This window comes from Gymnodraco acuticeps, unplaced genomic scaffold, assembly GCF_902827175.1.
Source record: "Gymnodraco acuticeps unplaced genomic scaffold, fGymAcu1.1, whole genome shotgun sequence".
NCBI classification, from domain to species: Eukaryota; Metazoa; Chordata; class Actinopteri; order Perciformes; family Bathydraconidae; genus Gymnodraco; species Gymnodraco acuticeps.
In genome coordinates this window covers 1,040,438-1,055,507 of record NW_022992152.1, presented here as the reverse complement: position 1 = coordinate 1,055,507, position 15,070 = coordinate 1,040,438, and the positions used below count along the sequence as shown (strand labels likewise).

Sequence of the window (15,070 nt, the reverse complement as noted above, 5' to 3'; positions counted from 1 at the left end):
ACCAATCCCCACTGACAGTTCCTCTGTCTCCTTTCAGCAGCGGCGGGCCCTCACAGCCAGGACACCACCGCAAGACCTTTTGGCATCTTTCCTTCACCAGAAGGATGACTCTGTGCATATCACACACACACACACACACACACACACACACACACACACACACACACACACCACACACACATAACACACACACACACAACACACACACAACACACAACACACACACACAACACACACACACACACACACACACACACACACACACACACACACACACACACACACACACACACACACACACACACACACACACACACACACACACACACACACACACACACACACACACACACACACACACACACACACACTAAAGGCTTGACCAGTGAGCAGAGGGAAATTCAATCACCCAGGAATGTAGAGCAGTGGTGTGGATTCTCAGTAGTGCTCTCACTCTCCCTTTCTTTTTCTACAGCCACATACTTCACCTTGATATACAACTTTGTGTTTCCAGTACACACAAACACACACCCACATAAATCTGACAGCATGTCATCTAGCACTTTGTGAAAGGGTGTTTACCTGTTGAGGAATGCGTTTCCAAATGCGTTGAGCTTTCTGAAGGGCTTCTTGGGGTCAACCACCAAAGCGTTTCCCGGGATGACTCCTTCGTTGTCGCCGTGCATCACCGCGATGAAGGAATCTGTGGTGGGTTCTGGGCCGATACGCATACCGGGGAAATCCTGCTCCAACAGGTAGCTGTGGGCGAGATATTATATGACATAGCGTTACACAAAACAAGGGAGAGAAGAGATGTTGTTTTTTTGAAGATGCTATCTGAGACCATGAGCAGAGGGCCTTGTGCAGCTAGCATAGCTTAACGCCAATCTTCAGGTAATCTCTAAAACCGGATATCTGTGTATGAATGCTGAATCTGTAGGCAACGGGACGGGATTTTGATAACAGAAACCTTCTGGTTTTTGTTTGTAGTCCAAATAGTATTCACCAATCATGAACGCATTGGCTAAAAAGGCAGTCTCTAAACCAGGGGTGTCCAAACTACGGCCCGGGGGGCCAAATGCGGCCCACGGGCTATTTTGAATCGGCCCCTCAGCAAATCCAAAAAAGTATAATGAAATATGGCCCACAAATGAAACTTGTGTTTGTCTTATATTGTACTTCTTAAATATGAATGTAAAAATATATTACAGGAGTAGTATTCATGTGCTAATAAGACTACTTTTAAAATAAATTCAGTCAATTCAAGTTGGAAAAATGTTCTAACATATAAGAAAAAAGCCCAATGACTTATTTACATAACAAGCTTGAAATACACCTTTCCTATTTCTCCTTATTATAATCAATCTGAGGCTTCTGTTTTAAGGGATGAGCTGCCAACAAGATAAATGAAACCCTATAGAGAGCTGTGATGGAGGCTGTTTTTTTCTTAAAGCATATTCATGTATCGAGCCTAATTTACCTACATTTTGCTAACTTATAACTTCACTTACGAGGCAATATACCTCACCTCTATAAGTTACCCAGCCCTTCGTATATTTTTCTGTATGTGGCCCTTGGTGAAAAAAGTTTGGACAACCCTGCTCTAAACTAAAACTAAACTGACGATAATTAAGCTTTTTGTCAGCTACAAAAAAAGATTGCATACATGTAATAAAGTGATGTCCTAGGTGCACACTCTCAACTCTTTTGTCTTAAAGTTGCTAATCGGACTGTTAACAAAGACCGGCGAAGAGGAAGTCTTGCCCAGGATATATTAGCCGTTGCCCCAGAAACTAAATCTTCGTTAGACCAATAACCGATTCTGAGAATGAGTTACAAGAGATTGATACCACTTCATAAGACATTACTGTCAACGGTTTTCTCCAACCAAGGGGTAGTTTTCCACTTCCACCATTTGTAATTGGCCTTACAGTGAACTGTAGGCAGCTGATGTGTGATAGACCAGCGGGCTCTAATTTGAAAGAAGTTCTGCAAGGCTTTTTAGTCCGTATGGTCAAAGAAAAAACTCAAAATTCACCAGGAAACAGGTCTGCCTTGAATTAGAATCTGCTGGAACAAGCATTAGGGGAATTTTACATCATTATGAGCTGGATAGCTGCGGAGCACGAAAGAAGACTCTGCAGCATGACGTTTGATCTGAGTTTGTTGCTATTTAGTTCATTGAGACACAGATAGAAGGTATTGGGCCAAAAATAGATAAGTACATTTGCAGGTGAGCATGAGGACTACTCTCATCACACGTTGTGACAGACATGCTGCTAACAGATCAAAGTTGACATAATAATGAAGAAACAAGCATAGCCATCAGGCAGAGCTGTACATCTTGGACTCATTTAAGATTTCCTAAAAGGACGATTACCTTGAAAATGTCAAACTAGTTTTGCAGTTGCTAAATAATGCAAGTTCTAGAACATTAAGACTGGTTTAGGGTCAAAAGGGTAAGGGACAGACAATTAAACATAGAGTTTATGTATGTATGATTTTTTTTGACCAGACATATTTTTCAGGAGACCATTACAAAAAAACAAAAAATTGTGAATATGTTTATGTTGCAAACAAGGTTTATGTTCCACTGTTTGAAAATGCTGCAAACATTTGACCTCATCTGTAAGTGTTACTATGGCAACACAGCTTACTTGCATCTCATGTGTTTTAGGTGTGAAAGGTTGCATGCTCATCTGTTAATTCAGTGTCATCATCACACATGTTACAAATGAAGATTAGTGTGTTTTCTGCTGAGTTTCACAACCCCAACATTGTGAGCGAAGGCCATAAAGAGATTTAGGAAAAAGATTTACTTCCAAAAACAGACCATACATTTAAAGTGCGAGTGGGATGTGTGTGCATCTTAACAGCTACCAGATGTAAGGATGGTTCCCCATACACATCTCCACAAATACACTCACACACACCTTGTCAGAGCAGTCGGCACAGTGCCTGGTAGAGCCATCTCTCTGCACTCCTGTCTGTTTAATGTGTCTGTGGGGAGGCTGTGCAGATTGTATGTTCCATTTCATGTATACAGTACATACTGTGTGTGTGTGTGTGTGTGTGTGTGTGTGTGTGTGTGTGTGTGTGTGTGTGTGTGTGTGTGTGTGTGTGTGTGTGTGTGTGTGTGTACCACATGCCTTCAGCTCTCATCATACCATTACATTTCTCACATTCATTGCAGCAAGCTGTCAGTGAGATAAAACTGAAGATTCACAGGTGCTGCATGGTTTCACAAATGTAACCCTAATGTATTAGACTGAGGTTAAAAAAGCATTGATGCACTTTGGAAATCAGCCTAAAGGAAAACTTGGAATCCTCGAAAGACTCAAAGTAACATTTGGGAAACAAGTGGAAAATCAATAAATCTCATTCCTAAAATTAAGACATGCTCAGATTACTGGCCTCTGAATGACCACAGACTATATTCTCTCTTGTCCCTCCATCCATTCACATTTATTAACTACATCAAGCTGTAACTGACATAACTAAACATCATTATTCTAAACGTTCTTTCTTACGGTTCAAAGACCTGCAGTGCTCCAACATCCAGAGTGTGACACCCAGAGATGCTGCTGAGCGAGGGTTACTCAACAGCTTTACATTCTGCATGTTACTGTTACAATGGCGGGGGGGGGGGGGGTTAGGCTGCTGACTGTTGGCGGTTGTAATTGGTGAAAAGTGTAATGAAAATAGGGAGAGAGACATCAGTGAGAGACAGGAGAGGAAGAAGAGAGAGCAGCCTGCACTGTCTTATAACAGGAAGTCACTAAAAGCATCCTCTTTCTGGCGTTCAAAGGCTAACCCCACTAATTACCCACTATGCTCTGCAAGAGAGAGAGAATGTGTGTGTGTGTGTGTGTGTGTGTGTGTGTGTGTGTGTGTGTGTGTGTGTGTGTGTGTGTGTGTGTGTGTGTGTGTGTGTGTGTCAAGTCATTAGTAGCTGTCCTGCAGTTCAAAAAGAGGCCCAACACCAACACCCAGCTGCTAATATCTCCTGCTGTCACACATAAACCAACACCGGACTATTCAAGGTCATGAGTTCTCACACAACTCTGAATATATAACATTATTTTATACTAAAGAAGAGTATACTTCATCTGAATTTAAGTTAAATTAGGCGTGTATTTGATGGGGCAGTGTACTAGCAAGAATCTTGCAATTGGATACAGGGTGTAAAGTCAAATTTTAGGGAAACTGTCCTGGAGAAAACATACAATCTGAACATTGGTATTTAGATTTGCATTTCTTAACGTCCCTGTAACATTCAACATCACAGCACTAATTTGACAGGGCACGTACGATAAGAGGGTGGATATAATTACAAATGAAATAATGTATTAAATGATTTCATCTTTGCATGTAAACTAAAAAGAAGCGTCAAAATCATAAATTTCTTGAAAAAGTGTACAAGGAATACACCGTGATGTGATAGATGTCCTTGTGTGGTGTAATCATACACATATAACACATGTATATACACACACCTCATGAGAGAGGCTCCAGTGCCAAGCAGCGCTGCCTCCATATGTATTAGCTGTCATATCAAAGTTATGGTTTCAATTACTCTTGCAGAGGTGTGGCTCTTTAGGCTGTTAGTGCGTTTGTGTGTGAGGACTGATCTTTCCTATTGTTCCTTGTGTTTTTGATTATTTGTTCTATCCCCTTCTTTCTCACTTTTAAACAAAATGACAGAGAAAAGTCAGTTAGGGTGTGTCAACCTCTATCTTTCTGGTGACCTCATGTGTTTTGTGTGATTCCTGTATGGGTGTTTGTGCTGTTTATCTCACCGTATGAAGCTTGTCTTGCCGGTGGAGTACTGTCCCACCAGTAGGACCATAGGCTTGTTGTCAAAGTCTGCATCCTCCAGGGCCGGGGAGTGGAACTCGTGAAACTTGTAAGCCTCCTCCAGCGGCAGGAGTTTGGTTCTGTAGAGCTTCTTCAGTCCATCACCCACGGTCTGAAAGACTTCTGGATCCTTCTTCCTCCTGTCGTCGCTCCCAAGCCAGCTGAACATGGCTGCTGAACTGGTCAAAGATGCTGTTGGTCACTCGTGTCAGATTATTTTCTTGTTGACTGACAGGTTATAGGTTTAACCTGACAGATCTACAAATGTCAAATGTCCTTGAGGGATCAAACACTCTTCTTAAGGGTAGAGATTTCCTTACAAATAAAACAAAAAGAAAGTGAAGCTAAGATCTAACCTAGTTGAGAGTCAAAAAATAAACAGAAATAATTAATCGTGACATAAACACAAACAATAATTGTTTTCCTGGTTATATTCTACAGGAAATGTCTCCAAAAAGAAGAAGAATAAATGTATAGATGAAATAATGGGTGGTGACTGTTGTTATTGATAATATTGAGCCACCCCAGTTGAAGGTTATTTATTTCAGGCCTGTATTTTGCACGGGTAAATGTCTTCAACTGATAAGAAAATATACAATATATTGAAAAAATATATATTTTTCAGAATTTAAACCTTAATCATCAAATGCACTCTCATCATCAGGTCCATGGGTCATCCAAGTCCAGGCCACTTTTGCTCCTGGGCCAAAAAAAACCCACTGCATTCAATAACTTTGCTTTTGTTTACCAATCTCTTTTAGAACACAAACACTGCTCAAAAAAGCCTAAATAATTCCGCTCATGCATAGCATCCCGTTACCGCTATTCAATTTCGTCCAACAGCTAGCAGAGGAATCCCAACAATTATGCACCGAGCTGCTGTCAGAGCACAGCCTCCGTTATTGTTCAACCTCTCCCGCTCTTCTTCACACAAAACACCCCAAACCTCCTCAGACCATCAGGTATTTCTGTCTATTTCGTGTAAAAAAATAAGAGTAGCCTGTTTTGCTAATGCTGCGGGTTATTTTCTGTCACAGCACGGCGCTGAATGTAGCCGCAGCTGATGTCCTGCAGCTCAATTTAAATGCCGAGTCGAAGGAAACCCGAGCCCGGCGGAAGTGCCCAACGCCTGGCAGTCCGACCCTCCGCGGCCCCGCCCAGTGATGCAGAGCTGAAGCCGGGCATGGCGACGCCATGACCGATGAGGAGAGATGGAGGAGCCGTAGTAGCGCGCCACCTAAAGGTACATCTATATAATGTTAATACATTTATATATTTTTTTATGTGATATATTTTTTGTTTCATATATCTTACAGATAAGAACATTATTAAGTGACCACAAGACACTTTAATTTTGTGTTGACCATCTCCCAAAACTACCTCAAGTTTGAACCAAAACTAGCAGCAGTGCTGGAATAAATAAAAGTACATTTTAGAAAAGTATTATTCTAAAGGTATGCATACTTTTGTTTTCAAAACTACAGTGCTTGAATAAATAAAAGTGCATTTTAGAAAAGTATTATTCTAAAGGTATGCATACTTTTGTTTTCAAAACTACAGTGCTTGAATAAATAAAAGTACATTTTAGAAAAGTATTATTCTAAAGGTATGCATACTTTTCTTTTTTTTCTTGATGCCAATAGGCTACGTGATTTTTTACACCTCTGCATTTGCAACTGCAGATTTAGATTATTAATATAAAATATAGTAGGCCTGTATCTAAACAGTTTAATATTTGACCAGCAGATGTCTCTATTCATTCTCTTGTTGAATCTTATAAAGGCAGGTGTCAGGAATATACTGTATATTACCTTAAGTATGTGCATATTTTCAAATTGTTGAGCTTGTAAGAGTCAAACATCTAGCGAAAAGAAATACTGGTAAAAGAGGCATTTCATGCTAAAAACAAAAGCAGAGCAGAACTAGTTCACTTTAATATAATTTATTTTAATATACAATAAATCTGTCTGGTGACATACAATTCTATGAAAAACATTGTACGTATACAATTCATGCACAGCATCAAACTTGTCATCACATTGCAGAAAAACCTGAGTTGTGAAACTAAATGTAGGGTTTGTAGAGATGTAGGGTTGTAGGGTTTGTAGAGATGATCAAACCAAAGCTTCCTTCATTTAACATTTTGAGTAAAAACAGTTACAACAATTAGGAGAAAGAGGAACAACATTATAAAAGGAGCGTAAGGTCTCCCCCCACTATGACAAGGGAAACAAGCGATGTAGCATTCTTCTGGTTATCAAAGTGAAAGTATGTACCGTGCTTTAATCATAGCTTGTTGATGGAATGCAGAAGAGCCAGTAGTGTAAGGAAATATGATCACGTGCAGGCAAGACAGCATAGCATATTCCACAAAGCTTCTTAAAACCACAGCTCCAAACAAACTTACAAATTGTTGCATATCAATAAAACAAGATGACTAAGTGATAACGCTGTAATATTGCACAGCAGACAGTATGTTGTTTAAAGAGATAAAGACACTGATGATTTCAAAATTATGTTGACTTCTTTTACAAATAATATTGGCACATACTCTAGTTCAGGTAGAGACTCTTTCTTAAATGAAACCATCTTGACATTCAAAAACAAAACATCAGGAGTAAAGCGCTCTCTTTGACTTCATCATAAACGATATGAACACATTAATCATAGAGGTAGATACTGTCTTGTTCCTCTGAACATCAGTATTTCCTTCATATAACATATTCAGTACTAGTGGATTTATATTAAAAGGAATACTGAAATCCCAGACAGAGAAAATTAGAAATTAATCACATTATGATTCGGCCCAATTGAGCAGAAATACACAGCACAAACAACTACTGTTCCAAAGTGTCTACAGTTTAAGTGCTGCTCCAGGAACTTAAAAAAGGGAAATACCTGAAACATGAAACTAAAGACACCTACTACTGCTAGACAGCGATAATAAGTAAACAAGGATATGTATAGTCATGGATTATCCGCAGTAAACTGTGTCACATATAGTATCCAAACATCCAACATCTACTTGTGAAGCATGTAGTCTCACAAAGAATTTGCGATCTGTCTAGAAAAACATCTAAAATGTGGTCGTACATGCATCAAGCCCAAGTGTAATTCCTTCATAAGTATTCACATTGATCAGTATCATTCGTTAATCTGATAAAGTTCAAATCATAAAGTAAACTTAATAAAGCAACATTAACGTTTACAGGTATACAAGTAACACGACTACAGTACTAAGTGTTCCTAAGAATTCGATTTTGTAGTTTTCTTAATAAAACCCATGGTTATGCTATTTAAGTGCACATAATGAGTGCAGAAGAAGAACATATATTTCTTTATAGTAATGGAGTAAATCAATTGATGAATATCATCTACTCGTCCATCGAGATGACCAAACCCCATCCGGTCAGAAAATCATCCCCTCCTCCCTCCAACACCCTCTGTGCCTCGGCCTTTTCCTCAGACCCTTGTCTCACAAACACATTTTCCAACCTCAGCTCGCCATTCCTAAAATTCACAGTCTCCTCCTCTCCCTCTCCTCCAATCATGTTCTCCCTCACTTTTTCTCCCTGCATCATCCCATCCCACACTCCCTCTTTGTTAAACCCCATCGCTATCTCCGGCAACACAAGTTTCCTGGTCTGAGGATCCCAATCAATACAAAGATTTCCCTCCTCCTCCTCCTCCTCCTCCTCTTCTTCTATATTGTGTGCTGTATTCATCGTCAGAATACCATAGTCATCTGGTAAATCATCTGATTGGTCAGAGTGGGAGATCTGCATAGTGTTCTGCGAGGCATAAGCAGAAAGAAGGGGTAATACCTCACTTTCATCCATCTCTCCATCCATTCCCACTCTCATATTTCCATTAATCTCCACCCCCATCCCTCCCTCCTTCTTTGCCAATAGATTCAAAGGAATATGGAAGAAGCCTATTTGTGGGATTGGGCTTATTAATAAACCTGGAAACTCTCTTTCCTCCTCCTTTCCCTTCACCTCTCCCATAGACGCTCCCTGACCAGACACTAATGGTGTTAACACTGGCAGTGACCATGCATGCGCTTGTATTAGTGTGCTCATCTCTGTCTGGGCATTAGTCAGAGGGTGGTCATCTTCAACGTCGCACTCTTTCTTCTCATAACTGCCTCTTACTGGGCAGTTCAGATCATTCAAATTCCCTACTCTGATCTCGATTTTAGGAGCTGCGGCAAGAAACCCATAGTCGACAGACAAATCGTCCCAGGGTTCCTCAGGTGCCGGTGGTGTTTGGGGCCTCTGGGAGGCGTACCCTGGTGTCGGCTTCTTTGGGCATGCAGAGTGTGGTGTGCCGCTCTCTGGTTGTTGATCTTTGATGATGGTGGTGATGGTGATGATGATGGGTTTGGGATTCTCAGGGGGGAACGTCAGAGGGGGCTGATAAAAGGTAGGCAGGTTCTGGAGGTTGAATGATAATGTCATCTCATTGCCACCCAATTGCCACAACTGTATATTTAAAACCAATAACAGACTCAAATGAGTTCGGTGCTCAAATTTCAAAACATCATGGCGCTACCTTAAAAGTGTCGCCAAAGCCAAGCTGATCTTTTTTAAGACTTAACAAAGCCATACAAGACTTTATATAGCTGTAATCATGACAAGTAAACCGGTCGTCATGTGTAAAATCTATTTTCCCTTTTACAAATCACATTTTAAATCGTCAATAAGTGTAAAAGTGTGAATGTTTGTGTTTTCATTACCAGTATATACGGGCTCTTCTGTCCTTTCCCCGACAGGTAGTTATAGAGAAGGTAGCCAACCACAACCAGCATACCCATGCACAACAATGGAACAATAATACCCACAACTACCCTCTGCAGCTGGCCAATCACTGGGTCTGGAGTGAGATGGGAAACAGAAACGTGTCACAATAATACACACACACACACTAAAAACTACATATAGGTAATACTATATCAACACCATGCCATATTTAAACGTATTGTATACAATGTAAAACTCACTATTACAAAGCAAAAGCAAGACTAATAATATCAGACTATAATCAAAAAGGCTTTTCAGGCACACACAATGATTTCTGCTTCACTTGTGTATCATGTTTAGTCACATTCCTTTCTACCTGTCAAATAGGGCGTAAAATATTCTCTCACACACACACACACAGGCTGTCGTACCTTTAGGTGTGGTAATGCAGTACCGTGCTGAGAGCAGACATTGGGCTGGCATGGAAGATAAACTTGCCCTGGCTGAAAAGCAGTACTTTGTGTCGTACTCCATCTTGCGAAATGTGTACGGACTTGAGACCACTTGAGAATGGTGCTAAAAACAAACAGAAAAAGACAATTCAGTGCAATATTACAATTTAAGGTATGCTTGATTTAACAACCTGTCTGTGCCAGAAAGGCGGGAAAAGCTGTATATTTTAACTCACTATCTGTGCGTGATGGTTATCCTCGATGAAGAGTTCGTAAGTCATGTCGGGGTAGACTGATGCCATGGAAACCATTGGGGCATTGGGCTGATATCTCATGGGTCCCTTCAAAGTGATGGTGGCATTGTTGTCCTTGATTTCCACAGAAACCATAGGGGGGCCAAAAGTAGCTAAACAGATAGAGCAACATATTACCTTTTGGGAAGATGTTGAAATATCAGCTAAGTTATCAGCCCTTCACTTTTTAGTTTTAAGTATTTATGTCTTGCTTTTTTTTTTAAACATGTTGACATTTCAACTTACTGTCCGACTTTGGATCAAATCTCCTCGTTGTCTGGACCCATGTTGAGGATGCTCTCCGGCTCACAGCACGAACTTTGGCATAGTATCCCTGCTCCAGATCCCCCGTCTCATTGCTCAGGTCACACCGCCTCCGCACGATGCCCGTACACCGCGGCACCGCCCTCCAGTGAGCCCGTCTACTGCCCTCAACACTGTCCCCATAGCTGGAAAACACAGAGAAGACCCTCACAGTTAGAGGATATCCCGCACAAACTGGGTCAATAAGAATGGCAGAAAGAGCTCAAAAAAAATCTCCCTCAAGCAAGAAATGTAAGCTTACACAAGCTGTTTGTTGGATACAGTTACATGTTTCTTCTCTCTGTCTTATAATAATACATAATAATAAAGCTTTATTTATATAGCACTTTTCATACAACTCATGCAGCTCAAAGTGCTTTACAAAATGACACATCACAAGTTAAAAACAAACAACAAGAAATTCCCCTCAGATTATTTGTTAAGAACTATAAAAAAGGTAAATGCAGCAAAATATAACATTTAATCAGATAGACACAAGGAGGTAAAATGTATGATAATAAAAATATAATAAAATAAAATAAATAATGGTTTCTCTCTAACAGATAGGAGACAAGACAACTGAGTCGATACAGCAATATAAAATATAAAACACCATAAAACAAAGTGAACATATAGGTACAACAGAAATAAAACGTACCTATAAAATAAATAAAACAATATAAAGGATAGGTAAATAATAAAAACTAAAAGAACATTTAAAGTGTTGGGTTGCTAATAAAAAGCTAATCTAAAAAGATGTGTCTTTAACTGGTGTTTAAAAATGTCCACTGAGTTAGCCTCTCTGATATGTCCTGGTAGGGTGTTCCACAGTTTGGGAGCATAGTGGATAAAAGTGGCCTCACCCATTTTATTTTGGGGAACTTGGGGATATTTAAAAAGCCAGATTTTTACTTCTTTTGAAACTTTGCATAATACATTAACTTCAGCTTAAACCAGGTAAAGTCCAACATTGATACATTATGACCAATGTCCCAAAAAGGAAAGAATTTATGCAACCTAAATACAATATATGCAATTACTGCTGTCATATAAATGCATTTTTTTTAAATTTAATCTCTAAAATTCTTTACTCACATGGCATACTGCACTGTAAACTGTGTGTCATCCAGTGTGCCACTTCCTGGGAGCCATTCAAGCACATTTCTCAGATCGACTGAGGAGAAGGTCACATTGATAGGGCTGGGGGGAGAGGAGGAGACTGAGGAGAAAGAGATTAGGAATGATAAGAGATACAATTAACATGAGCCCATGTTTTCTTAAGAATTTCTACCACGTACGTTACGGAATGCATTGTCATTTTTGGAGCAGATTGTTTTGCAGGTTGGTTGTTGTTGTGCTTTGGTACTACAGGTTGCTTGTAAAAACCATTAAAAGGTCCCTTTCATAGCCATTTCTACTGATCATATTTCCATTGTTGAGGTATACTAGATGTCGCCAGGGAAAAGAAAGTTTGGGGCTCTCTGCTGGAACTGCTACCCCCGCGACCCGACCACGGATAAGCAGAAGAAGATGGATGGATGGATGGAGGTCTACTAGAATAGATTTCAATTGTGCAATTTTCCAAAATCACATTGGTTTCTCATACAGCATCTCTGTATAGTATGTGTATTCATTCTCTGTCCTAAACGGCTTGTTGGAGCTCCTGCCCCCCCTCCCTGTGAGCCCAGTGTGCTCTGATTGGTCGGGACGTTGCTAGGCTCGTTGCTGCTCGCCGCTGCTGCGAGGAGCGGACAGGCTTCCGGGTCGGCGATACAGCGAGAACAAGCTAAACTCATCCTGAGCACACACAAACACTCACAGCCGAAGTAAAAACAATAAGTGTGGCTTGATATTGAGTAAGAAAAAGGTTTATAACGCTGTGAGCATGGGTCTGCGGAGAGCATTTCTCCGCGATCCCAACTCGTCTATTACCAGCGTTCAGGGAGCTCTATGCAAGTCAATGGGGACTCCCTGTTAGTTAGCCAAGGGATCCTGGTGTGGTGCTCCGCGGATTGGTCCATTTGGGCCAATCCGGTCATTTGTTGTTGATTTGGGTGTTCACGCGTCACTGAACCCAGGAAGCAAACAATGGAAAATGAGAAATCTCCAACGAGGCGTTTTGGGGCAGCACAGACAGGTCTTTTCTGTGTTAGAGTTTTACTCGCTACAGGGTGTACTTTGAGGGTTTTTGACTCTGCAGACCGTTTACATGCAGAAAAACCTTCATAACACACAAGGGGACGGGTTATAACCGGAAAAGCATGACATGGGCCCTTTAAATATAACTGACGTGTTCATAAAACTATCTGTGCATTTGCAACAGATTGTTGTAAATTATTTACTGATGACAGTTAATCTGTTCCCAGATTTGTAGGTTACAGATACTGTCTATGAACCATTCATCTTTAACTACACACATTACACATTTTTATGCCATGTACAGGCCTTCTTTCACTGAGGCACACAATCACACAAACAACAAGCCGTGTACAGGAGGAGTAAGTTAATCAAACCTGTGTGCATATTATCAGTTTCTATTTTAATACTTGATATTTCCTAATATGAATAAATGATTGTGTCATTCATCAAACTATACCCATGCTGCTGGGCATATAAGAGATAGATTTAATTTGGGCAAACATCATAAAACTACCTGGACTTCTGACACATAACAGAGCCATATCAAATCAAATCTGCTCCACAGTAACTCAGGTCAGTCAATGATTAAATGCATCTGTACATTTCACCTAATGCCATATATCCAAAGCCTAACAGTAGCCAAATAACAGTTTCATGAATAATTAGCAGAGGTGGAAAAAGTAGTAAAGAAGTAAAAGTGGAAGTACTCGAGTGTATCAATAAAATTTAAATTGCAAGTAAAAGTCCTACAATAAAAATGGTACTCAAGCAAAAGTATAAAAGTATTAGCATCAAAATATACTTAAAGTACCAAACATATTCATTATGCAGATTGGCCCATTTTAGAATAATATATATTGTATGTTTTGATTATAATTATTGATGCACTAAAGTGTTTATAAAGCTGGTAAAGGTGCAGCTAGTTTTAATTACTTTGTATACTGCAGGGTAGCTTGTTAAATTACTCCAGTTGTAACTAAAGTCTGATTTAAGTGTTGATTATATTTCACATAATTAATCCAAATCTGTAATGTAACTAAAGGTATTAAATAATTGTAGTGGAGTAAAAGTAGCCTACATGGTTTACCTCTGAATTGTAGTGGAGTAGAAGTGCAAAGTAGCAAATAATTGAAATACTAAAGTAAAGTACAAGTCTCTCAAAATGGTACTTAAGTACAGTACTCGTCTCGAGTACATCTACTTAATTACTTTACAAGACTGATAATTTGTATGTTATGTTAAGTCATGGGAATAAGACAGACAAACAAACAAAAAAGTTTGTAATCGTAATGTGGTTCTTTTCAAGTCTTACCTGTGAAGTGCAGAGCTCCCAGGAGGTTCAGAAAAACTACCACTGTCCACATATTTGTATGCAGCGATCATGTTTTACAAATTCACAAAAAACACCAACATTTTCTCCGGAAGGTGCTCAGACCCTCCGCCGGCCTGTGGGCTCGGTAGGCTGCGTCACCTGCTCCGACTGAACACCTGTGGTTCGATATGTTTCCACTCAATTAAAAATAAATCACTTAAAAACATGCCCGAGGAAGAATTACATTAGAGCCGCTTTAGTCGGAATGGAATGGATATACTTCAGCGACTCCCGATACCTTAACGACTTACAAACAACCCCAGGTTTCCGTGTAGGAGGAAGGAATGCGATATCACTTGTTTGTTCACATTACACTTGTGCAAGTGTCCGTGTGTTTGTGCGCGCGCGCGTGTGTGTGTGTGTGTGTGTGTGTGTGTGAATGAGTAATCTGATGCGTAAGCAAAAGCAAACTAAACATGTATAACTCCTGCAAAAGTAAAAATACTCGTTATTCCAAATGGGCCATGCGTAATTTATTTTTTAATAGATGAATCAACACGTCAGCATGTTAGTTTAAGCTAGAGACATTTCTATAGTCAGTTTTATATTGGCTTAGAGAGTGTTGTTTGAATCTAAAACTATGCGATACCATTGAGAAGCTCATCATATGATTGGTTTATTGTTTTTAATTTATGTAACATATTGTATTGACGTTTATAATGCCTTCAGCTTTTAGAAGTATTAAGCTTAAACCTTCTACCACTCGTGCACAAGCCTTTGTTCACTTTAAGTTTATGTATATCTGTGTAAATATAGATACAATGGCTTGCGAATCTATGTGAAAGCCTTTGTATAGATCCTATTTTTAACAATTGTAAAATAGACTTACATTGGATTAAATAGGCGAGACTGAACTAAATATTGTTTTATAAAAATACGTTCCGAGTGTAAGCGGTACATATTTATGAAAAC

The 15,070-nt window shown here is 39.7% G+C and overlaps 2 protein-coding genes across 2 annotated transcripts in view; both read right to left on the bottom strand.

Moving 5' to 3' along the window:
* LOC117538547 (EH domain-containing protein 3-like) overlaps window positions 1-6,033 on the bottom strand; it is a 10,281-nt gene extending 4,248 nt beyond the window's left edge. Inside the window, exons 1-2 of the mRNA XM_034204352.1 lie at window positions 4,800-6,033; window positions 583-759 (exon numbers count right to left, since the gene is read on the bottom strand). Coding sequence (XP_034060243.1) covers window positions 583-759; window positions 4,800-5,026 — 404 coding nt within the window. The 5' untranslated portion in view covers window positions 5,027-6,033. The remainder of the gene's footprint in view (window positions 1-582; window positions 760-4,799) is intronic.
* Window positions 6,034-6,783: 750 nt separating this feature from the next.
* On the bottom strand, window positions 6,784-14,451 carry il20ra (interleukin 20 receptor, alpha). Its single transcript, XM_034204282.1, has 7 exons — window positions 14,099-14,451; window positions 11,743-11,866; window positions 10,591-10,793; window positions 10,288-10,457; window positions 10,031-10,175; window positions 9,596-9,732; window positions 6,784-9,293 (listed from the first exon to the last, which is right to left on the bottom strand). The coding sequence occupies exons 1-7, from the start codon at window positions 14,148-14,150 to the stop codon at window positions 8,232-8,234; spliced, it is 1,893 nt and encodes a 630-aa protein (XP_034060173.1). The 5' UTR covers window positions 14,151-14,451; the 3' UTR covers window positions 6,784-8,231.
* Between the last annotated feature and the right edge of the window lie 619 nt (window positions 14,452-15,070).

What these genes read in the sequence shown, in the direction of transcription:
- il20ra (XM_034204282.1), bottom strand. Translation starts at nt 14,150, where the DNA reads ATGTGGACAGTGGTAGTTTTTCTGAACCTCCTGGGAGCTCTGCACTTC. An exon ending in ATAACCATCACGCACAGATA is followed by an intron (nt 10,176 to 10,287) that starts GTGAGTTAAAAT and finishes GTTTGTTTTTAG; the next exon opens with CACCATTCTCAAGTGGTCTC. An exon ending in AGAAGAGCCCGTATATACTG is followed by an intron (nt 9,294 to 9,595) that starts GTAATGAAAACA and finishes TTCAACCTCCAG; the next exon opens with AACCTGCCTACCTTTTATCA.